Source organism: Brassica oleracea, chromosome C7, assembly GCF_000695525.1.
Source record: "Brassica oleracea var. oleracea cultivar TO1000 chromosome C7, BOL, whole genome shotgun sequence".
NCBI lineage: Eukaryota > Viridiplantae > Streptophyta > Magnoliopsida > Brassicales > Brassicaceae > Brassica > Brassica oleracea.
This window is the reverse complement of record NC_027754.1, coordinates 39,340,929-39,364,563: the sequence shown is the minus strand read 5'-3', so window position 1 is coordinate 39,364,563 and position 23,635 is coordinate 39,340,929. Positions and strand designations below refer to the sequence as shown.

The 23,635-nt window shown below is 35.4% G+C and overlaps 3 protein-coding genes across 10 annotated transcripts; 2 read left to right on the top strand and 1 right to left on the bottom strand.

Annotated features, from left to right (window-relative positions):
- The first annotated feature begins 310 nt into the window (after positions 1–310).
- LOC106303958 (macrophage migration inhibitory factor homolog) lies at positions 311–1,717 on the top strand. Its single transcript, XM_013740318.1, has 3 exons — positions 311–415; positions 495–664; positions 1,365–1,717. Exons 2-3 carry the CDS (start codon positions 554–556, stop codon positions 1,590–1,592), a joined length of 339 nt encoding a protein of 112 aa, XP_013595772.1. The 5' UTR covers positions 311–415; positions 495–553; the 3' UTR covers positions 1,593–1,717.
- Positions 1,718–15,046: 13,329 nt separating this feature from the next.
- LOC106304738 lies at positions 15,047–18,327 on the bottom strand. Its single transcript, XM_013741131.1, has 9 exons — positions 18,028–18,327; positions 17,647–17,838; positions 17,426–17,518; positions 17,085–17,267; positions 16,902–17,004; positions 16,457–16,645; positions 15,828–16,372; positions 15,466–15,767; positions 15,047–15,356 (listed from the first exon to the last, which is right to left on the bottom strand). Exons 1-9 carry the CDS (start codon positions 18,196–18,198, stop codon positions 15,299–15,301), a joined length of 1,836 nt encoding a protein of 611 aa, XP_013596585.1. The 5' UTR covers positions 18,199–18,327; the 3' UTR covers positions 15,047–15,298.
- A 2,406-nt stretch (positions 18,328–20,733) lies between these two features.
- Positions 20,734–23,335, top strand: LOC106303866. Of its 8 annotated transcripts, XR_001262568.1 has the most exons (8): positions 20,734–21,064; positions 21,153–21,215; positions 21,634–21,702; positions 21,872–21,930; positions 22,348–22,402; positions 22,602–22,674; positions 22,803–22,862; positions 22,970–23,335. XR_001262568.1 is itself a non-coding variant. In XM_013740211.1 (7 exons), the coding sequence occupies exons 3-7, from the start codon at positions 21,685–21,687 to the stop codon at positions 23,031–23,033; spliced, it is 327 nt and encodes a 108-aa protein (XP_013595665.1). In that variant the 5' UTR covers positions 20,734–21,064; positions 21,153–21,215; positions 21,634–21,684; the 3' UTR covers positions 23,034–23,335. The 8 variants fall into 8 exon arrangements, 1 of the variants encoding a protein (XP_013595665.1); XR_001262569.1 differs by lacking the exon at positions 21,634–21,702; XR_001262566.1 differs by lacking the exon at positions 22,348–22,402.
- The last annotated feature ends 300 nt before the right edge of the window (positions 23,336–23,635 follow it).

The window sequence follows — 23,635 nt, the reverse complement described above, 5'->3', positions numbered from 1 at the left end:
GAAGTATATATTTAATCTGATTTAATTCTATCTTTCAATATTTCTCAGAAGGTTCCACGTATGGAGGAGATGCTAACAACATTGCTTCACCGTATTAGGTTAATCCTTTGGTTATCCTAAATAATAATTAATTAGGGACGTGTTTTTATTTGTTATGTGGTCCAATTTGGGTCTGAAACCAATTGTTTTAGAGGGCGACGTAGCTGTAGTAATTGATTCAGTCACACGTCAAGTTGTCAGATTTCACCAAAGATATTATCTCGTAGATTGTTCACATCTTACACATTTTATAATAATGCAACTCAATCATTTCTTATTAAACACTTCATTAACTTGGAGACGATTTTTTCTTCTTTTTTTTTTTTTTTTTGTCACAGAGACATGTTTTCTTCTAAGTTCTCTATTTATTGGCCATGTGAGAACTTCTTTTCTTCATCTTCAACTTCAACTCCATAATAAAGCCCTTCTTGATCCTTCTTTTTGTCTTTCTTCAGATTCTTGGAAATAAGCTTAAGGGCATCAAGAAACGGGCGTTGGTGTTGACGGTAACAAAATGCCTTGTCTTTACATTACAACTAACGTCAATTTGGACGGCTTCAAAACCGATCCGTTCTACTCGGAAGTCACCAAAGCCGTCGCTTCTATCGTTGGACGGCCTGAGAACGTAAGAAGCTCTCTTTACGGTTGATTCCTGTTTCCTTTAGAATTGGACTTACATATGCAACTTGTTTAACTTCTCCAGATGCATTTTTGTCTTTTAATGAAACTCAGTATTCTCTTTCCATTTTAGAGTTTTACACAAGTTAAAATTTGTTCAATGTATATAATGTTTTTACAGATCCTACAAATGATGTATCTTTTTCTAAATACACTCAATTACTTCATCTTCTCTAATTAGTATCTTGTATAAATAGAAGGAGCTATATTTTTGGTTTAGAAATATAAGGTCTTTGGGAAAGATATTTGAGGCATCTTGTACAACTTATAGAATTCGGTTGAATATTCCTAAATACTATAAAATGATACTAATAATTTTACTGGGATGCCAATGATAAAAATATTGTTTACTATGTTTCACTTAAATTGGCATCTTGACAAAAATATGGCTTATAAAAAGGTCAACATCATTGTCTTTTCTATTAGATATTTTATATGTAAAGAATTGATCAGATGTCCTCCTGGAATTATGATTAGATCTTGCTTATAACCCTATATTGTGGATCATGGTGCCTATTGAAACCCAAAGAATAATATCATGGCCAAGATTTGTTTTCTCTAAAATATTTATTATATGTGTTGAGAAGATGAGATTAGAAATCTTCCAAATTCTATCTTTATTAAACAAAAAAAAATGTTTATTGCAGTTGGTGATGGTGGTGTTGAAGGGGTCAATAGAGATAGTATTCGGTGGAAACAAAGAAGCAGCTGCATATGCAGAGATTGTGTCGATGGGAGGCATCACCAAGCAAGTTAAGAGGCAGCTTATTTCAACCGTTGGTTCTATTCTTCACACTCATTTTTCTATTCATCCCAGTCGTTTTATCTTTAAAGTTTTTGATATCAATTCTTTGCCTCTTCCTTCTAAACTATAGTTTTATGATCTGTCTATTATTGTTCATACTTGACTTTTTCGAGTTAACGAACAACACATATCTCTTCTTGAACCTTTTTGTATCATTAATTATATGTTTACAAGCTTTATTATACTATCACATCATCATTCGTAAGATCTTGACCATATAATCTTAATCCCAGAGACGTATATATACTGACTTATTAGACTCGGTCATAGTTTCATTTTCTTCTCATCATAGTCGCATATCTCTTCTTTTTGATTTGTTTCTATCATTGTATGCTTAGAAGCTTTAATATACTAATATCATCATTCAGTAAGATCTTGACCATATGATCCGTATACTGAGTCATTGGACTGGGTCATAATTTCAATTTCTTCTATAATCACTTTACCATTTTTTTTGATTAGAGAAGTAGACTCCTTGAAGATTAGGAACAAACTTTGAAGTCTATGAGTTTCCCATCCTTATAGTCGCTATCTTAAAATATGAACTGAAATGAATGAATAAAACAGACAAAAAACATTTCTAAAATTTAAAATATCTCACCAGTTTACAATTGTCTTTGGTTATGATCGGGACCAACCATTGGTACACACGTTCTTGGTTTGGACCACAATATAGTGGTATACACATTGAGATCAAAGAGGGATTCAGAGAATTGCAAGATGAAATTTCAAAATGCAACTAAGAGCATTTCAAGAATAATATAACTCAATTTAGAAAGTCAACCGATCCAAATACAACATGAAGAAAAGTAGTTAGAAATAACGAGGAAAATTACATGACGGGAGCCAAATTCAAACTATTTTACGTACAAGCTACTCTGAAAATTAAATACATTGGATACGCCTTATGATTTGGATATAAAGCAAATGAAAATGTGATTGATTGGTTACAAGCCATTAGCAAAGCTACAAGCCTACAAGCTATTGGAATAATAATTAAATTACTTTTCCCTATTTGTGCTAGTGGAAAGGGTGCACCCACTAGGACACTACCTTAAACCACCTCCAAGGTTCTAAAGTGAAAAAACAAAAATAAATAAATTAATAATGCTAAAATTAAAGAGAACTGCTGGCTAATCAAACAAGTATTAAAAAGGCGATATACTGATCAGAGAGACTGTCCACGTCGGACAGTTTAATCAACCAATCAGAAGTTCTTTTTTTGACACGTCATATCGGATATGTGATGTTGGGCTACGATTTTTTGTTGAAGAGAAAGAACGTTAATGTGTTGGCCCATCAAGCCCACCTCTATTGCTATGGCTTCTTCTTCACGCCGTCGAGAACTGAGATGCGAGAGCTCAACGTTTCCCTTTCTCTTTTCTCCAGATCCCGTATAGTTAGATCGAATCGTGAGACCTTTTGTTTTCCTCTCTTCGTTTCCGTTTCGCGGTTTGATCCACGATCATTCAATACGTCCCCCAAATCCTTTGTATATTTAATCTGATTTATGGATTCTCTAATCCTTTTGCGTTCTGATCTCATTTACAAAACTCTTAATCCGAGATTTATTTCGATCGAACTTGGATATCGCGATGAGTTCGACCGGAAAATTTACGTTGTCCGGAGATGCGAGTTCGAAGAAACACAGTGAGCCTTCCGGCCTCTCGGTTGGCGATCCCCATTCGAAGAAATCCAAAGGCGATGCGTCTGTCTCTTCGCCCGGTCTGAGCAAGCCCATCGACACGACAGGTGACTCTCCCGGCGTCTCCACCGGCGTATCTAACTCGAAGAAACCTAATGGTAAGTGAGCCTGTGTCTTTCGTTATATTATTACAAAAAACTGATGATTTGTGTTTTCTCTGACGATGAAAACGATTGTATTCATTCTGCAGGTCCGACAGTTGAAAGGGCAAAGACAAGTGTATCCTCCGGAGTTAGAGGCAAGTCCTCTGTTTCTTCTGACGTCAGGGGTAAAGCCATTGTCTCCGCCAACGTTGTGGAAGTGATGTTCTTCAAAGATGTGAAATTTGGTCCTCATGAAGGCGAGGTTAGGTTTCGGTTGATCCACTTTTGGGAAGCTCGGAATGTTCTGAAGAAAATTCTTCTCGGACTCGAGATGCTTCTCATTGACGAAGAGGTATAAATCGAGTTTTTTTTATGTTATAAGTTAACAAATTGTTTAGACTACATGCTAATATATCATTTTAGATTCAAACTTATATGTCTATGCCTACTCTATATTGATGCATTTAATTTATAATCGAATGTTCGTGCTTGATAGTTTAACCACATAAGCTAATTCTTTTACTGTCTCGCATTTTGTAATCATTAGCTCTACCTTTTACGATCGATATTTGTTAGAACTTGCTGAGTTTATATCGACTGATGGGTATCTTTAATATATTTGTCATCTTTCTAAAGATTTCCTGTCCAGCTTTTCTAATATAACTCTTCAATGTTGTTAATAAGGAACTGTTATCCAGGGCTTCATCTCATCTGCAAGGATCGATACTTATTTGCCACACATGAAAGCGGGTGGCATTTACAGACTCAACAATTTTTTCTGGTCTAAAAATAAGACTCTGTACCGAGTAGCTGAGCCGAGTGTCACTCTCACCTTCTCATCGACATCTGCTATGTCTGTTCTGGATAACAGTCCAGCGTGTTTCCCTGATGACCGTTTCCGGTTCTATGGATATGAAGAATTCGAGGCTGCCTGTGACTTGAAAGGAGATCTCTATGGTAATTTCTCACCATCATTCTACACCAGCACCACTTGTATAGGATGACCTTTAGTTTTGTTTTGGGTTGTTCATTCTTATATGTGTGATTGCTGCGAATATAGTATATAAAGTCTTGATTTTGATTGGTGTCTTTTGCAGACTATGTAGGCCACATCAAACTTGTGAATGGTGAAGTTCCCCATGAGAGTCTCGTGCTAGATGAATCTGAGATAGCTTCAACCCGCCGCGTTTTGCTTCATGTTCAAACACATGAGTAAGCTAATACATATCTTCTTCCATTTTCATATATTGTTTCTCTTAGCACGCGTGTCTGGATGTTGTAGTGGCCCCGTGATGAAGCTATACCTATGGGACAAAGCTGCTTTGGACTTCTGTGAAAAATTTAAAGCAACTGGAGGAACTGCAAAAGTTATTTTAGTCACCACGCTGAACCCGAAACGTTTTGGAGGTTTGTATATAACTTTTGTTTATTGTTTAAGAAGATACATAGGATGGTTAGTGATTCTTATCTGGTTAGTTTAGCTTTGATGGATAGAGCTGTAATCGATAGGATTTGTAGTTTAACGGTTTGATCATTTGTTAAATCCGTGAAGAATTAGTTGTGAGTAACTTAATATGGCATGGGTATCTTAAATTATAGATGAGCGTAGTCTCTTCATCTCATTTAGCCAAGAATTTTGATCTGTATTACATCGTTGGAACTGGTATAGGTGCCCTAACTCTATCTTCCATGACTTCATCACGGGTATTTATGAACAGTGATGTCCAAGCAACCCAAGAGTATCTCACTTGGTAAGCATACTGTATATACATATCCTTCCTTATTTTCCATTATAGTGCTAATTCTTTGACACTATCTTCAGGTTGGTCTCAAACTCGGATGTCGCGAACAGAGTTGATGCAGACGTTGTCACTAAAACTGAAACTGTGACCATAGGCGAACTCTTTTCCTATATGAAGCAAGTAGCTGCCAAGGTAGTTTATTACTATTTGATCAGATTTTAATTATGATAGACTTTGTTTCTCATTTAATTTTCAAACATTTTGCAGGTTGCTTGGTTTGAGTGTACAGCAACAGTTGCTGATGTTGTGCACGGTTCAAGCTGGTATTACATAGGATGCGGTGTGTGCCACACTAAGGCAACCAAAGGGCCTACCACCCTTATGTGTAAGAAGTGTGGTAAAAGCAATATTGTCGGTGTTCCACAGTAAGTGAACCAAATTCGCCTATACTCATCCTTTCTACGTATTCATTATAAATATGCTCATGACACAGGTTTCTAGCCAAGATTTCTGTGTACGATGAGAGTGACCAGGCTTTTTTTGTTCTCCTTGGTGATGCTGGTCAATAGTTGACTGGAAAGAAGGCAGCTGAATTGGTTGAGAGCTATTTCGAGGTAATCACAGACCTGATCAACTTTGTCTTTTTGAAACTGAATTCTTACAAGTTATTTAGAAATGTGTAGTGACAATTGATTAAATGTATGTTAGGCCAATGAGAGTGTAGGAGATGATCACATGGTTCCAGTTCCTCAAGCGCTGTCTGATACCATAGGACAGACTCGCAAGTTCATTGTGAAGGTATCAAATCACAATTTGGATGGCAAGACCCAGACTTTGACTGTGACAAAAGTGCTCCAGTCGGAAGCTCCAGAAGTTGAAGGCGAGTTGGAGGAAGATGTGATTGTCGCAGCCGCCCAGAAAACTTAGGATGATGGAGGTGCTGAAGATGATCTTTCCATGGACTCTAATGTTGAGAAGGTCAAAAGAGCTGCTGAAAATGATGAAGCAGAGAATCCTAAGCGAGCCAAATGTGGGTAGGATGTGGCTATAATAATTTAAATGGTAGTACTTATGGTTTCTAGACGTTTATGCTTTCTTCCTTTTCAATTTTAAACTTCCTCTTTGCAACAATTGAATGTCTTTCTTAAAACCTCTTTTTGGTTGAACTCATGTTATTGCCTTTTTCTATGTTTGATTCTGCTCTGATTATTTGTTGCGATACTCATATACAAAGCATAAAATGTTTGACATATACTATAGCTGAACATGCATCAAAATGATTTTGGTTAACTTATGTATCATCGCTTGGATGATACTGAGGCGTCTTTCACAGGCTGCTATGTGGTTGACAGCAATGCAAAAGGTTCAATGTTCTTTTATTTCATTCAAAAGAAACACGTAATGTAAATAATATAATGAATTTTTGTATGTTTATACCACATTCTTATAAAAAAATACGTTATGTAAATAATATAATGATAATACATTTTGTCCAGCTTCTTTCTACTCTTATCAATTAGAAGTTATAATAAATGTAAACATCCAATCATAATATAATTATGCTAAACAGAAAATTATTATATTCTCACACTATTCCAATACTAAGCACAACATATTAAACCCATCCCAGATTTATATTAAAAAATGTTAAATAATATGGTAAACATTTGCGTAGAAAATATTAAGTAACTATAATAGACACAGTTAAATTCTATTAAATGTATATTATATGTACCAGGTAATATATATAAAATTAGTAAATCTATTACAAAAAAAAATTAAAACATTATTCCTATACTTTATAATCAAATATTATTTTATTTGGGGAATATAATTATAGATTGAACTATAATATATATATATATAAATATAAGATATATATAGAAACATATATCGTTTGAACTCTATACACACTAACTACCACAATATCATTTTCTAAGCTTATATCATGGTTTTCTTATTTATTGGAAATAACACCTTTAACACAATTTATTGGAAATATACATACATATATAATATAAGAGATAAATAAGATTACAGAGAAAAGTGAAATTATACCCATGGACTATATATAATAACACGTAATATTATAAGATTAACATCAATAATAACAAAACTATTCAGAAATATTATATATATATTTTCCAATCAAACATATTTGGTTTAAACTACTCTTTATTTGCTTAATTGGTTTAGTACAACAAAATTTATCCACATCCAGGGCCAGCTATTAGAAGGTTGGCTCATCAGAAACATTCAGCCAAATGATCCAAAAAATTTAACTAAGGGAGATACGTATGAATTTTCAAGATTCTCAGTCATACATAATTTACGACATCGAAAGCTCACCCAACTGCCGTACTACATTCAGATCAACCGAAAGACAATAGCATCGGGAGTTACAGACATCGGTCCAATATTCCCTGCTCACAACTTCTCTCTTTAGAATTACAAAAATCTATTGCGCTTATCCACTACACCCACCTACTTACCACGTAAATAAGTCAGTCCAATATTAATTAAAACAAACATGAATGTTTATTCTAACTCAAAATCAATGTTGATGCCACGATTGGTCTAAGGCTGAACAGGTAAGTCTAGCACTATAGGTAAAAAACGAAATCATAATTCTCTTCATACATACACCTTTCTTCATACTTACGTTTATTCACATTTTAAACAATTTTATCATTGTTTCTTTTTAAAATTCTACTATCACCACACTTTTACGCGCAACGCGCGGAGAGAGGACCTAGTTAAGAGGAAATAGAGTTGTTAAAAACCCCGTACGTGTAGCTTTATTATTGGCTTTTCTTTTTTTTTGCCCTCTCTCTCTCTCTCTCTCTTCCTCTTCATCTTCGTTCTTTGTTTTTCTTTTTGGTCTGAGAAATCGATGGGGACAATAAATTCGGGTGGGGATCGTTTTCGGTGGTGTAGATGGAACGTGGTTGCTATCAAGGAGATCGCCATGGAGATCGCGATGTCGGGGATTTTCATCTCGAGGAAGATCAATTAACCCAACATCATCAGCTTCATCGACATGATCGAGGTTCGTCTTCTTTTGCTCTTCTTGACATGATTGAGGATGTTGTTAGCTCGTATAAAGCTCCCATCTTTCTTGGACCAGCTTCACCACAACAGGTTTGGCTCTCAATGCTCTGTTTTCTCTCTTATGACCTTTGGCTCCTTTGCTTTCTGAGACAATTAGTGTTTGATTCTAATAAAACCCTTGAAATCAATTTAAACAAGTGAAAAAGTAAGGAAACAGATATAGGAATTTGACATTTAGAACCTCCATCTCCATGTAATGACGATGTTGGTCAACTTGTTGCATGCATAAGCTTTGATCTGTTCTGTTTCACTTAACCAATTGATAAGAAAGAAAAAAAATGTTTTTGGGTTCTTTCTAGATTTGGCTCTGTTCTTGGTTATGAGCTCACCTATTTTGTATCATCTTATACACATAAGCTTATGATGCACTTGATCCAGCTGGAAACATCACCATAAAATGGGATATCTTTAGCTGGACTGCTGATGGCTATGTGGTAACAAATATTTATAACTTCATCCCTCAATACCACTTGTTATATAATCAAATTCTTGTGTTCATAGTTGCCATACTAACCAACTCATAATATTTTCTTCTATCGTCAGGCTGTTGTATCAATCTTCAATTTTCAACAATACCGTCACATTCAAGCCCCAGGTTGGCAACTAGGATGGAGTTGGTATAAAAAGGAAGTGATATGGAGTATGGTTGGTGCACAAGCCTCAGAGCAAGGAGATTGTTCTAAGTTCAAAGGCAACATTCCTCATTGCTGCAAGAAAACCCCCACCGTCGTTGACTTGTTACCGGGAACTCCATACAACCAACATATATTAAACTGTTGTCGAGGCGGTTTGATTAGCTCCTGGGCACAAGACCCCGCAACAGCCGTGGGAAGAACAACCTCCAGCCGCTCTTGCAATGTACACAGCATATGTGTCCCATCAGAGTTCATTGGCATGTGAAAACTAACTACAAATAGTACTGGCGTGTGAAGGTCACAATCACAAACTTCAACTACAATATGAATTACTCGCAGTGGAATTTGGTTGTTCAGCATCCCAACTTCGACAATATCACTCAACTTTTCAGCTTTACACTCCCACAACGTTAGATTCAGATCTTGTACGCTTTGAGCTTATCATTAAGGTATATATGCTCAAAAACACTTCTCACCCTGATCTGGATTTTGAATCTAGTGTTCTAGTGTTTGTTTAATTTTTGTGTCAAATTCTATAGGAAGTTTTACTTTGTTTCTTTCATGTTTGTTTAAATTTTTTTTAATATTAATTAAAAATTTGTATTTCTATTTTTAATATGTTTCTATGTCATATTTGTTTAAATTTTATGAAATCCAATAATTTATAAGTTTTGTTAAATTTAAATTTAATAATTCAACTTCTAAAAAAAAAATATTTAAGAACTTCAAAGAGGTTCTATCATTGGACCATGAAAAATTTAATTAACTTAGAAAGGGTTCTAAACTTTTCGATTCACAAAATTAATTACTAATTTATTCATTAGAGTCCATAAAGATCTCTAACCAATGGACTTGATCTTAGTGAGAGCATATCATAAACAAAACTCTAGTAGTTTTTAAAATAAAATATTAATATTTTATATAATGTAATCATGTAATTAATTTTAAATTATAAACATACCAAACCAGTAAGATGACAAGTGTGCACAAAGTTCCTGAATAATTTTGTAAAAATTTCTTCTTCATGAATCGGTTTTTCTTGTTTTTTTCTTGTATTTTATAATAATATTTATAAAAAGATATGAAATACCATGAATGCTTAACATTAGACGATGTAAAATGGTTTCAATACCCTCCCATTTTCAATATTGTTTTTTCAAACATTTCACATCATCTGGAAGAGTTACATTTTATTGATTGTTCTATTTCGGTATGGTTATCCGGACCATTTCAAGTTTGAGTAATAGAATGATCTTTTGACGTAAAAAAAATCTTTTCGCATCATCTTATCTCTCTTCTACCTCATTTGTTCAACACCCAGTTTAATCTATACATCTATAATAGTTTGTTTTAAAAAATTTAACACTCTACTCCACAACCCTTAATTCATATTTTTGTTTTTTACGGTTAACTTAAAAATTAAAATAACATAACTTTTAATAATATTTATTTTGAATTATTATACTTAGCTTAATTTTTAAATAATATCAAAATATGTATTAATAAAACAATCAAAATTAAGAACATATTTTTTTTAAGTAAGATATTGTTAAGTAGGATATTTATTATTATTGAGATCTATTTAATAAGAAAAAAAATTTAAAATACTAAAATAGTTGATTATAATGAAAATGACATTTTTTCTGTATCTAAATGAAACGTGAGCCGTCTCTATTTATAGATCAAAAAAAAATTGAATTTTGATATAATTTTGATATTTTTTTTAAAAAAATTATTATATAATAAATGTGTTTGAATTATTGGGTGATGATAAAAACAAAAGAATTCTACACAGTTAATCAGAACATAATATTTAAATCTTAACCAGATTAAAATTTTTTTGATAAAGCCAGTGTGTGATGCGCTCACTTTTTTTGCCTAATTAGAAGGCGAAACGTGGGAGCACTGGGCCACAAAAAAAATGTTTCAACCGCTCAAACTTTACAACAGGTGTGTTTATGCCACGTAGATGAGCCCAGTTTATCAACACCTTATGCGATAGTTTCAACTGTTGAACCCCACCGTGGATGATCTTGGACAGAATAATTATAGTGATGGGCTGACAGAAATATATATTTAAGAAAATACTAAATGTCCAATCGAATAGACCGACATCATATGACATATATTATTTGAATAATTGAAGTAAGATATTTTGTTAAGTTAATAATATATTAATATGTGTGGATGCAGTTGCAGCCAAAATGACAAAGATATTTGTTTATATGCTAAAGAGAAAATTCAGTGATGCTTTTATTATGTTCCAAAAGAAAAAGAAAAAAAAGTGATGCTTTTATTAACCAAAGGCACTTTATCACTTTACTACCGCTTCAAGCGATCGCGTAGAGTAATACGCTTTCTCGCTTTTTCACTTTCGCCAGTATTTTTTTTCTTTTTTATCACAACTTATATTATAAAAGCTTAGAGATCAACAAAGTTTACCATCAAAGTAGAAGATCCCGGAGCCATGCTCGACGGTGAGATGACAATAAAAAGCATTGCAAAACATTGAAAGATAGAGCTTTCAAAAGACGAGTCAAGCTCAGCGGTATAAAGAGTCCCATGGAGAAACTTCATCTTTTTCCTAAAACGAACTGATAGTCGAAAACGACGTTGATACACCTGTAAGCAACAGTTGGAATGATGACCGACAAGAGCTTTTGGTGAGAAGCTCCATGACCGTATAGAAAACAAAGTCCTAACTGACTTAATTTGGCATTGACTAGAATAGATGGACTATGTGAATCCAGTAATGAGTAGATGACTATATCCACGACATTGAAAATATAATGAGGCTTGACGAGAACTTCTAAAGCAACGATGAGCAATGAGTTAAGACAAGAGCTTCTAGTTCCAGCATTACCGTGAAGGAACCATGAAGGTTTGGCCGAACAAACGCCAAATTGCCAGTCGTCGGACTCAAACAAGCTTTGAATGAACGAGCTAGAGTCGGGATTTTCAGATGGGCGAGCTTCTTGTGGTGATTGCATAGGAGAGGCGCGACTACGCAGCGGAGAGCTAGTCTCACGTCCGGTAGTGACTCGTCCAGGAGGCGGTGGCGTAGCAGGTATTAGATCTGGCTGGCGATGCATATAATCGAAGAGGTGAGAACGACCAGATCCGGTGAGGCCTCCCTCGAGCTGAGAAGCTCCGGCGTTTCTAACACCAAGAGGAGACGCAACAGGGACGAGAGGAAGTGTAGAGGAAACGGCGACGGCGTTGTGAAATCCGGCCCGGAAGGGAACATGGTGAGCTGAGGAGCAGTGTGAAGAGAGTAACATCGGGAGGAGAGTAACGTCTGGAGGGTCTGGTGGTTCCGGAGGGATGACGGGAGAGAGACCTTCAAACGGAACGTTCAAACACGACGACGACGGCGGCGGATCTGGAGGGGACTGGATACATGACGGAGGAGTAGTGACCATCATAGCCATGGAGAGGAGCATGGCTGCTTCAGAGGGAGGAGGAAGGAACAGCGTGGCTGAAGCAGGGAAGATCCATCGGAGGCGCCTTGGGATGCGGGTCTGAGAGAGTTTCTCTCTTGGGCCTGTCTCGCAAATCGCCAGTATTCAATTATACAACAAAAAGATTATACATTTGGTTTCGTTTATACGGGTTATATCGCACGTGTAGATTCAGTAGGAACATGTTCGAACACAAACTGAAGTGTGTTTTGACCTCACTACGTTTAAATCTTTGTTCACCAAAACCACTCTCTACATCTTCTCTTGGTTGTTCTCAACTTCACCCGCCGCCACATATTGCTTCCCGTAACCATTATCCCATTGAGGCTAAGCCCTTCACTTTCCTGCACAATCACAAATTGTACCATATGATTCAGCTCTTAATTCATCGCACATATTCAAGATTAGGCTGCTTAAGTTTGGTACCACTGAACAACACTCATGGATCTTTTATTTATACTCCTCCTGTTCAGTAACAGCAAAGCCTCTCTATGAATCAGCAACTTCGCTATCTTCCAGCAAAGCAACCATCAGCCACGTCAGCTCTAATATTCGGTTATCTATCAGTGAGATTAACATCTTGTCATCTGGCCATCTCAGCAAACTACAGAAACAAAAGGTCTTCAATCGAACAATCACTTAAACTGAGCCAGTTATTAGGACAAAGGTGTTCAAAGGGATTGTCTGGGGTAGGTTCATCAAGAGGATGCTTTCTGTTTGTATACTAAAAGGGAAACACTTCTCCGTGCTAGATAATGCAGGGAAGAACATAAACTACTGGTAATGGACCCACTAAAGTACAGTGAATGGCGATGGGAGGACAAAACTGATGGGATTGTCAAAGATACGTATAGAGGAAACCAACCACCAGGTTTTATACCGATACTAGTGGCATTATTATTCTCTTAAACCATGTCCCCGTCTCCTATCCATGTTGGAGCCTCGAAAATTATCAAGTGCATGTAATCAAGATTGCACTTCTGCTCGGTTTCCTTTCCTTCTCTTCACCATCAGAGCTGCTCTTATTTAAAAGGTTTATCCCTCTCGCTCTTTCCTTCTCTTCTAACGCTTCTTTTCCGTCTCGTCGATGATTTTCTCCTTGACAGACAGTAACAAGTTTGCTGCATTTCTATGCCTCAATTTTTCTCATCTCTTAGCTTTCTCTGTTCTTCCACTAGTCTTCCAACTTCTTCTCTCTACCTCTCCTCTGAAAGCTCCTTCTCTAGCCTAGCTTGTCTTTTTCTACCCTGTCTCATGATATTTTGGAAATAGAGTAGTAACATTTTGCTACTGAATCACTCAAGTAAATGACATGATATTTATTTTGTTTTGGTATAGCATTTTATTTGGAGTTGCTTGAACTCATTATTAATCAAGCAATCTATAGAGAGTTGCATTATTAACCACATAATCTTTTTTTCTATATGCTGGAGTCTTGCATGAGATTAAGTAGTAGTTTTTTCCTAGGAAATGTACAACAACTGAAACAATATTTCACAAACACAATACCCAGAAGAGAACATATCAATATGTTCAAGTACAATTATAAACATTAATTAGAATGACTGAAACAACCAGAAGAAGATGAAAAAAAGTGAAAGCAAAAGAAAGGATCCGAGGCCGAAGCTGTCTGAGTCAGTGGAAGTCGCAGAGGCAGGTGATGGTATAATGAGAAGGGAAGGGATCCATGGAGAGATCCAAGAAGAAGAGAAGACATGGAGAAGCAGAAGGAGAAGTAAGAGAAGGATTCCTACAATGAATGTTCCGGCTTGTAAGATTGGTAATATGTAATCCTCTAATAGCAAGATAAGGTATGAGCCGCAGAGGAGCCATCCAAAGACTACGACGAGCACAAGTGGAAGTACTGGCGACGGCCCTTTGCTCTCCATGTTCTCTCTATCGACACTTTAGCCCTTGGCTTAAGGATCTCTCCATGCATTTCATTACTTTTATATTCGTACGTGACAATTTTTTTAATATACATGATTTGGTTGGATGCATGAGGTTAGATAACCTAATTACCGCAAATTTCTTTTAATATTCCATTATGTTTTATTCTTATGTATGATCAACTCTTATTACTTTCTATATATTATTATGTATATTCTCTTCTTTTATGAATATTCCTATCTAGTGTGTTTTTTTTGGGGACAAACCAATCTTGTTTAACTTCACTATAAATTGCAATTCAATATTTACAGTTTACAACAACTTTTAAATGCGTTTTTCTACATTGTTTGTAAAAGTTGATTAAATGATAACAAAATAACTTAAAACTCATTCATATGTTTTGTCAAATTGCTAATCACATTACCTAATAACCATTTCCTTGTTGCAACTTTTACATTCTCCTTTCTTGAATTGTTCAACTGCCCCTACGTTTGATACGAGAAGATAAACAACCATCTTTGTCTAGGAGTCGGACATTTCTTATAATTCTTTTGATTATTTGATTATTAAATTATCACTCTATATTTTGTTTAAATAAATCGAATTTTGTTTCGGACTCGGAAGAAAAAAAACCCAAGAATGAAAGTTTGTTTATCTTACTCAAAGAGAGAAGACATTCACATTTTGGTAAACTCTATTTAGCAAAATATACACAGTTTACACATTTACAAAATATACACAGTTTACACAAGGACCCATATCTTTAATAACTTTCTTTCATCGCTAAGAAGAAAAAAATGCATTTCGAAGGCATCAACAGAGTAGACTATTGATGTTGAGGCTTGAAGCTAAACATCTTATAAATTAGAGGCTATAATATACTCGCAAACCTCTCTAAGTATAAAGTACAAAGCTCTTCGAAAGCTTTGTCCAGAGTTTGAGATTTGATAATAGTTACATAGATTAAAATTCTATAGAAAAAAAAGGGAAACAATAAACATAACCCAAAACAAATCAGTTCCATCTTTTTGTTTTTGTGTTTTTTTTTTGGGGATACGAATAACTTAAGGAAACAAAACAAACAAGTTAGAAAGCTATACCAGTTCCTATACCGGTCTAACGAGCAAGTTTTTTGTGATCAGATCAGAGCTACAAAGGAGGGAACTCCTGATCATCCGTCAAATTGTATGATTGCCTACATGTTACCCTACACGCACATACCACAATGAATGAAATAGTCACAGTGAAGCGGATTTGATGATCAAAATATTAAATACTTCAATGACGTTTTAATGGTGTCAGAGAATATGATGTACCGATCTTCCTGCATGGAGGAGGGTATAGATGTTGCGATATCACTTTGCTTGCTTCCCTCAGGATGGTCACGTACTTCAGCTGGTAGAGGCTCACATGGATGATTTATAAACCCATTGGTACCAAAGAAGCTTCCAAGTATACCAGCTTGACTAATATCACAACAGCCATTTGTTTGGTTGGGATAATGATGAAGATGACGGTGTCGTCGCTCACGGCTGTTTCCGTCACGGAAATTCATTTCTGATGGCCATTGTGCCGTGCTACCGCCGTTGTTAAGCCGTTGTCTATCCCCGTATTGGTTCTGCAGCAAAAGAAATGTTAAGAGGTCACATTTTTTAATTAGAGATGTGTAAGTAAATACCATATTGGAGAAGTATGTCCCAGTTTCTTGATGCTTAGTCAATTCCTCGAGACCAGAATCAGCATTTAGAATCATCTGAGGGTTCATATGAAAGACATGAGCGCTATTATCCGGGATGAATGGCAGTGCGTGTGGAAACACTTCCCATGAATTGTTATCCGGAAGCTGAGTCCATAGTGGAGACATAGGACCGTTTTGGACATAACCAAGCTGCCAGCGTCCATATACCAAACTGTAAAACTGGCTGTCATTATCCCCTGTGAGGTCAGCCAGAACATTTGGAGTGCCGGCATGCATGTCTTCTTTAACTCTTCTAGAATCAGCAAGACATGAATTCTCGTGCAGTTTCTCCGCAACGTTTCCATTTAATACTTCACCGTTTTCGATCCGATTGAGAGAATGATGGCCACTCCTATGCTTACGTAGTAGCATGTTCGAGAAGAAGTTTCGAAGCTCAAAACTTATGTCTTCCTCTGACTGCAAGATGATTTGCCGAAGCTTACGAGCACCAAATGTGAATGCAGTTCGTATCCGATTGAAGTTAGCTGTGTAAGAGAAAACAATTTATCCACGAGAGCTTTATAATTTTACCAAAACAGTAAAGAAAAGAAAAGAAAAGGAGTCTCAACCTTTGTTCACGCTGCGACCAAGATTGTTATTTTCTTTAAGTGGGTCAATTATATTAAGATACTTTGATGGAAACGCACGTGGATTTGTCTCTAAACCTTGTGAAGGTACATTACAATACATCACCAGACAGTCATTGAGAAAATCACTTGTCAGCAGTAGATCTTGCCCGCCATTTTCCGGAGTATCAACTATATAAATCAAAGAAATGCAGACACTGAGATCACAAAAGCTAGGGCCGTTTTAGCACGTGCAAGTGGAGCTGGCCTTGATTCTAAAAAAGTTTCAAAACTTTTAATTTTTAATTATACTTGTAAATTTTTCAAAACAATCAAACATATATGGATGGAGCTATTAACTTTTAAAATTATATCATTACTTCTTTAAATAATTTGAGACTGGCAATTAACATCTCAAATTTAGATAAACTTAAGCCAAGATGCTTACCAACAATTTCTGGTAGAGAGGAACGGCAGACAGGACCGCTCAAGCTAATGCAATACTTGTCCCAGTCAAACTTGCTGAAATACTCCAAGAATTTGTATAAAACCTGCAGAAAACAAAAGCTCAATGATATCAAATACGAGACTAAACAATGATTTGTCGCTGAAGATAGCTGAACACTCTTACTGCTAGTGGACCATCCAGCGATGAGTGGAAGAGATTGAAAATATGTAAGACCAAAGTCTCCAGAGCATATGTGGATATCAATCCATGTACAGCCCCGAGAATATGGCTCTCGTAGAAGCACCAAGCTTTGATGAGTATGATACTTCTCTTGAATAGATGGTCCTTTCCAATGAGGTGATCCATCTGCGTAAATCAAATCGTCAACATCATCAATCTTTGACATCCTTCAAAAATTGCTAATACGAACATTGTTCTAGGCAAATGCCTTTCAAACATGTTACTACAAGGTTCTGCACCAGAAGTATGATCACAACATAATGATACCGAAGAGGACAGATTACCTTCTCGAGAAAGCATAGAGTAGAAATCCCACCGAGCTGATTAAAAGAGATATCAACCACAAGGTTCTGCACCAGACATGTCACAAGCTTAACCTGCAGCAAGTAGATAACAAAAAAAAAAAAAAAAACACATGATCAGCATGCATAAACACCCACATACTTAACGGCCGAGGCTAGTTTTCAAAGTATAAAATAGCATAAGAGATTTTACATAAACAAACCTCAGCACGTATCAACTTCACATCCATAATTATAAACCGGGCATCCACATTATGTTTCTCCCTCTCATTCTCAAGCACAGCCAAAACTTTATGGGCCAGTTCATCATCGTTCCACGGTCCACCAAAAGCTGTGAGATCAATGTCTCCATCAGGAAGATACGTTTTCAATGGGACTGATCCAAAAGCATGTACCTGACAATACACATAAGAATAACAAGACAGAGCGAGCATAACATGAATATTTTGCTATAACACTGCACCCTGATTAAAACATAGTCGATTTCAATCATTAAACGCACGTGACTTCAAGATGTTAATGCAGACAGAAGCCAAATGTAATAACAACATTAACAGAGAATGTTTTTAAACAAAGGAATGAACCTCGCATCCTAGTGTCATTTTGATTAGTCTTTGCATATAATCAGTCACATCTCTTCTTCGATCCTCGGACGCAAGTGTTGGATGAACTTGCTCTATAATCTCACGGGTGGCTTCCTCCATTCTGTTCCAGAACTCAGGCTTATTAGCCAGAGACAGAGGCGGCGCAGCCATGGAAGAGGACAGAATAACGATTGATACGAGAGCAACCGATTGATCAAAACACGAAAGGAATCAGTTCGTTGTAAGCTACGCCTTTGAATTTGAATTCGGCGATGGCCAAAACAAAACAAGCGAGTACAAAGGAAGAGGATGTGATTGGTTTCGAAGTGATTAATGTTCAAAGGTTCGGTTCTGTTGTGTATTAATGTTCTTTCTCTCTTTTTTTTTTTAATTTGACTGCAATCAATAAAGTTTCTTCCAGACCCCTTTGTGACTGATGACGATGAGCTTTTCTTATTCTTAGCGAATGCAGTATTTGGAAAGGGAGACCAGCATTAACTAGATTTGGATTCTAGACACCATTTTGGAGTTTGGTTATTGATTCGTCAGTTATACATTATTATGTCTTTTTGATTTAGTCTGAGTTTGGTCAATTTTTAAGAGATTTAGTTCGATGTTTGTCTTTCTATTGGTAAAGAAAGTCAAATTTTGAGTCCGAATTATGATTTTTTGGGTATTTTGGATGCTTGCTTAGATTGTGAGGTGATTAGTTTTTTTTTTTTGGTTTATAACTTAGCATATTAAATTAAATTTGGTTAGTATAACAGTTTTTTTCGGATAACCGTTATCGTTAGTTAATACTTTATATTGTACCCGCGTCTTTTATTGAAGAAGTCAGTATAAACATCTTTCATAAAATTAAAATTAATTAAAATTTTAAAATTGATATTTTTTAAATAACTGTTACTGTTAGTTAATACATTATATTGTAACCGCGTTTTATCGAAGAAGTTGGTATACACATTTTATCTTCACAAAAACAAAAAAGAAAAACTAAAATCTTCGGATCGTGGTTTTCAAATAACCGTTATTGTTAGTTAATCTTTTATATTGTATCCGGGCTTTTATTGAAAAAGTCGGTATAAATATTTAATCTTTAGAAAACTAAAAATAGACTAAATCCTAAAACCGATCTCTAATATTGCACAAAAAAAAAGATATACGAATAAATTTTCTGGATCCTTGATATTTTTTTAAAAAAATATGCACAACTTATCTAAAATCTAATCATAAATATCCATTTTTCTCAAACTAGACATACTGAGTGCAAATACTCAATTTAAAAAGGTTCATGCAACATCTACCAGCACCAAATTAAATATATGGTATCCTATGTTATTTTTAAAGACACATTCTTAATTCACTAATTGGCTAATATCAATCTACGAAGCACCGATATGGCATATCAGGATTAGGGAGGCACATGAGGTTCTATCATGTAGCTTTGATGCAATGTTTTCCACCTTTTCCTTGCATATATTTTAGTTAGTGGTTTGCCAAATTTTCGTCTATGAAAATATTAGTTGGAAAACATATAACTGAAAAAAAAAAATTAGCCCATTAATTATTAGCTTTTAGAAAAATATGTACACATGGAGCTGACCTATGACCTTAAATATGCACACAAAGACAATATCCCTGTTCCTTCCTCAAACGCCAAGCGGGCAGCGACAATAAATAACAAGCATGAGAGAGAAATAGTGATGCATCGTTATTATACGATTGTCGCTGGTAACTGCCGCCGGTGGCCTTTTTACCATTTCTATAGCCGCCGTAAATTTTAGCTGCTCACGCACATGTATTACGTGCCGCTAGCGTTCAATTTTTGCATCTTCAAATTCATAATTTTGCCTTAGAAGCTGACCTGTCACATAAGATCTCTTTATATTTTTTGATTGTTTGTTATTGTCGCTGAGTTCAGTAAACGAACATGGCTAATAATCAACAGAACGGTAAATATTTTTCTACTAAGTATTGGCTCCTTAAAATATTAAAGTTATGTTGTGCTACAAGCACATGCTTGATTAAGCTTACATTGGTATTTTTTACTTTACATTTATAATTCATCTGCATATATATATATTTTTAGATAGGGAAACTTATGTCTTATATTTCAAAAAAAAATCATATTTGATATAAAAATTTATTCCAAAAAAATCCATAATACATAAAATCTAAACTAGCCTAAACTTGAAGGTGACCCAAACAAATTCAAAATCTTTGATAATGTTATCAATTAAAATCTTTTCTAGATCCATCATTAGTTTCAATTTCGGAGTTAATAAGTTTTCCGGTTGGATCTTTATCCCCATTTTCAATATCTATTTATGTTTGTTGTTTTTTTTCAAAGTTTCAAAATCAAAATCAAAATCAAAATCAAAATAAATAGTAAAGTTTATGGTTTATTCCGCCATCATATCCAATGAATGAATAAGATTTTTTTCCCTAGAATCATATATATTTGCGGATTTTAATGTTCTCACCACTTCTTAATTAATCATTAGGTTTGAATTCTACCATGAAACTTTTACATGAAACTGTGAATTTCATTTTTAAGTCTATTTTCTCAGTTTTAAATTTAGTCGTCTCTTCGGTAACAAAAAAAAAAAAAAAAATAGTTGTTTCAAGACTATTAACTTTTTTTTTTTTGTTTTGGGAACAATGAATCTGCAAAAGCAGAGTAATGATCAAATACTGAATCAACAAGTTGGGTTGGGCTAAAGTTTTGGCCCAATAAGAGTGCTCTGTCGGTTGCTCATCATCGCCACCGTCTAAGTTCCTCCGTTTCCAGGCGAAAATGTCACGGAAGAAGCAAGTTATGGCGGCGGGAATGGTTGCCGTGGTGGCAGGATCGCATCCGTGGAACTCATTGATCCAAGCTCTACTTCTGCTATCACTATCGTTTCCGGCGGCGCTTACAGACCAGGAGCAAGATGAGGCAGCATATTAGCTGAGCTGAGCTGAGCTTACTATCTAATTTGAAGGTTCTCTTGTAGTTCGAGAACGACTTGGGATGATCTTTGCTGTTAATCGCGAGGTACTGCGTATATGATTAGGTTCTTGGTGTTTACGGATTATAATACCTTTTTCTGGAAATTAAATTGATATCGTGTTAATTTTTGTAGGTGTTGATTGATCCCCATAGCGAAACCTATATGGCCTACACTGGAGCAGATCCTTATTAAGATGTGAGATTACTGCTCAGATTATAATCTTGTAGGTGTGGCCATGTTAGTGGATAGTATCTAGCAATTTCTTGTTGTTGTTGTTGCTCAAGTAGCGCTAATGATGAAGACACAGTGATGATTCTGTCTCAGACTGTTTTTGCAGATTGTGTTCTTATTATCTATTTTCTGCTGTTGAATGTGGAGTACGATGTTGCTTTGTCCACAACTTCTTCTTGTTTGTACATTAGTCATGTGCTGAGTTGGTGTCTGATGTGTGGCTATGATTTTGTTTTTTTTTTAATTGCTTTTTGCTGCTGTGCTGAATATGTAGAGTACTATGTTGATTTGGGTTTCAGCTTCTCCTTGTTTGTAGATTAGTCATGTACTCATATGCTGATTTCATGTCTGGTGTGTGGTTATGGATGACTTTTTCATGCAGAAAATACCAAGTTGGAAGTGGAAAATTTTCTTATTTGGCTTATAAGTTCCAATGCTTGATTTCAATTTGGTATGTTTAGCATTGAGTCATTTATTTACTTTGGCTGATCAGTAAATTTGGTATGTTTAGCATCAGTTTCTAGTCATTTATAAGCTTTGCCTGATTAGTAAAGTTTCTGTGTTTAGCATTGGTTTGAGTCATTTCGGTGTGGCTTGATTTTTTTTTCGTTTGCACGGAGATATTATGGAGGAGTTTTGCTTGGAGTCACAGCTCAAGTTATCGACATTCCTCTTAGCTGTACGTAATACTCCTTATCTAGCTCATTTTTTACTCTCCTGAATCCTGATTTAGGTGTCTCCTTATCGTCTGTCTTCTATATGAATAAGTGTTTTTTTTTTCTGAACTACTAAATACGAATCTGGCCTAATCAGATATGTCAAGTCTTACGCTCAAATCTGAAAACTCAAAAATATCTGACATTATTTGGTGGTAGCGTCTCAAGATTGTGATGCCTTTGTTGCTTAAATCCCATGTCTTATGCCTAGTTAATCTCTCTGCTATCTATTATATCTAGGGTCTTACAATCTAGTGAAAGTTATATATTCACCTTCTTGGAGGCATTGGTTGTCCAAATACATAGATATTTATATAGAGGCAGTTTGTTTGATCATCTTTATTTTGTTTCTGCTGTTACCTTTTATGTCTATTACACAGGTTGATATAATTCATCTTTCTAGTGGCATTGCTACATGAAGTTTACATTGCCATGGTCATCTATTCTTCCATGATTTCTTTGTTTCGTAAAATGTTTATGTTAATATAGGGTTTGATAATGAATCTCATAGTTTCGATGCTCTGATTTTTGAATTTGCAATTTTGCTTCCACGGCCATAGAGTGGCACTCACTCTCTTCAAATATTGAAAGAAAGTGTTTTTGTCTGAGCTGAGATTTTCTTACCCATGAACAGCTTTGAATACACATCCGCAGACAGTTCTGGGATCCTCAACACTGCCAGAGCATATTCTTATTAGAAACACATGGTACAATAACTCTGTTGACCTTTTTTCTCCTCTCTCCTTGATAATAAGCTTATGCTTACAGTCAAGTAGCAGAGCTTCTGAAACATCATGTTACTGATATTTAGCTGAGACCCAATATTGTAACGCAGGAAGGAACAGTCAGAGATTGATGTCTCCTCAGGATGGACTTTGTGTCCTCTTTGTCTCAGGTAAATCATCTTTGTTTTTTTTTGGCTATTCAATAGGAAAAATAGGCTGTTGCTAAACATGCATCTTTCTTTCTTGAACCTAAGTCTTGTTAAATACACTGTTGTAGGTTTGTAAGAGAGACTGTTGTGGAAAGCAGCTCGAATATTGAAGAATTTGGCAATGCTGACTGAGAGTCATAGTCAAAAGTATGTATACTAATCAATAAGGTTAATTCTTTATCTAGGATTAACCTTATTGATGAAGAAAAACAATTCCAGAAAACGAAGAAATTTGACCAAAGTTGCAATAGTCGAAAGCAAATCTATGTATTTGCCATTAGGTTGTTCCAGACCATGTTTTGGAAGAGAATACACTAGTTTGTTGTAGGTCTTCTTGCTAGCATAAATTAAGGAATCAACAAATTGCTAGCATAAATTGCAAGAAATTAACTTTCATGTAACGTACATATATAAGATTTTGTTGTTTTAAAAGCCTAAATATCCAATTTACTCTATGTATCTTCTAACAAACTATGTTCTTCATTTTCACCTCCATGCATTAATTCTATAACTACATCAGACGTTGGTTACAATACAAAATGCTAAGCTGGGCATAGAGTAACATGATGATTGGTCTTTTACGTGTCTACAAGAATGATCTACACTTTCTGATCTAGTCTATAGATCTGATCTGACAAAAAAAAAGAGAGAACAAAACGGAGATCAGTATGTAGTAGTTGACATAGATTTACTAAAGTAGTATATAAAACTACAAAGATGAGAAAAGAGAGTAA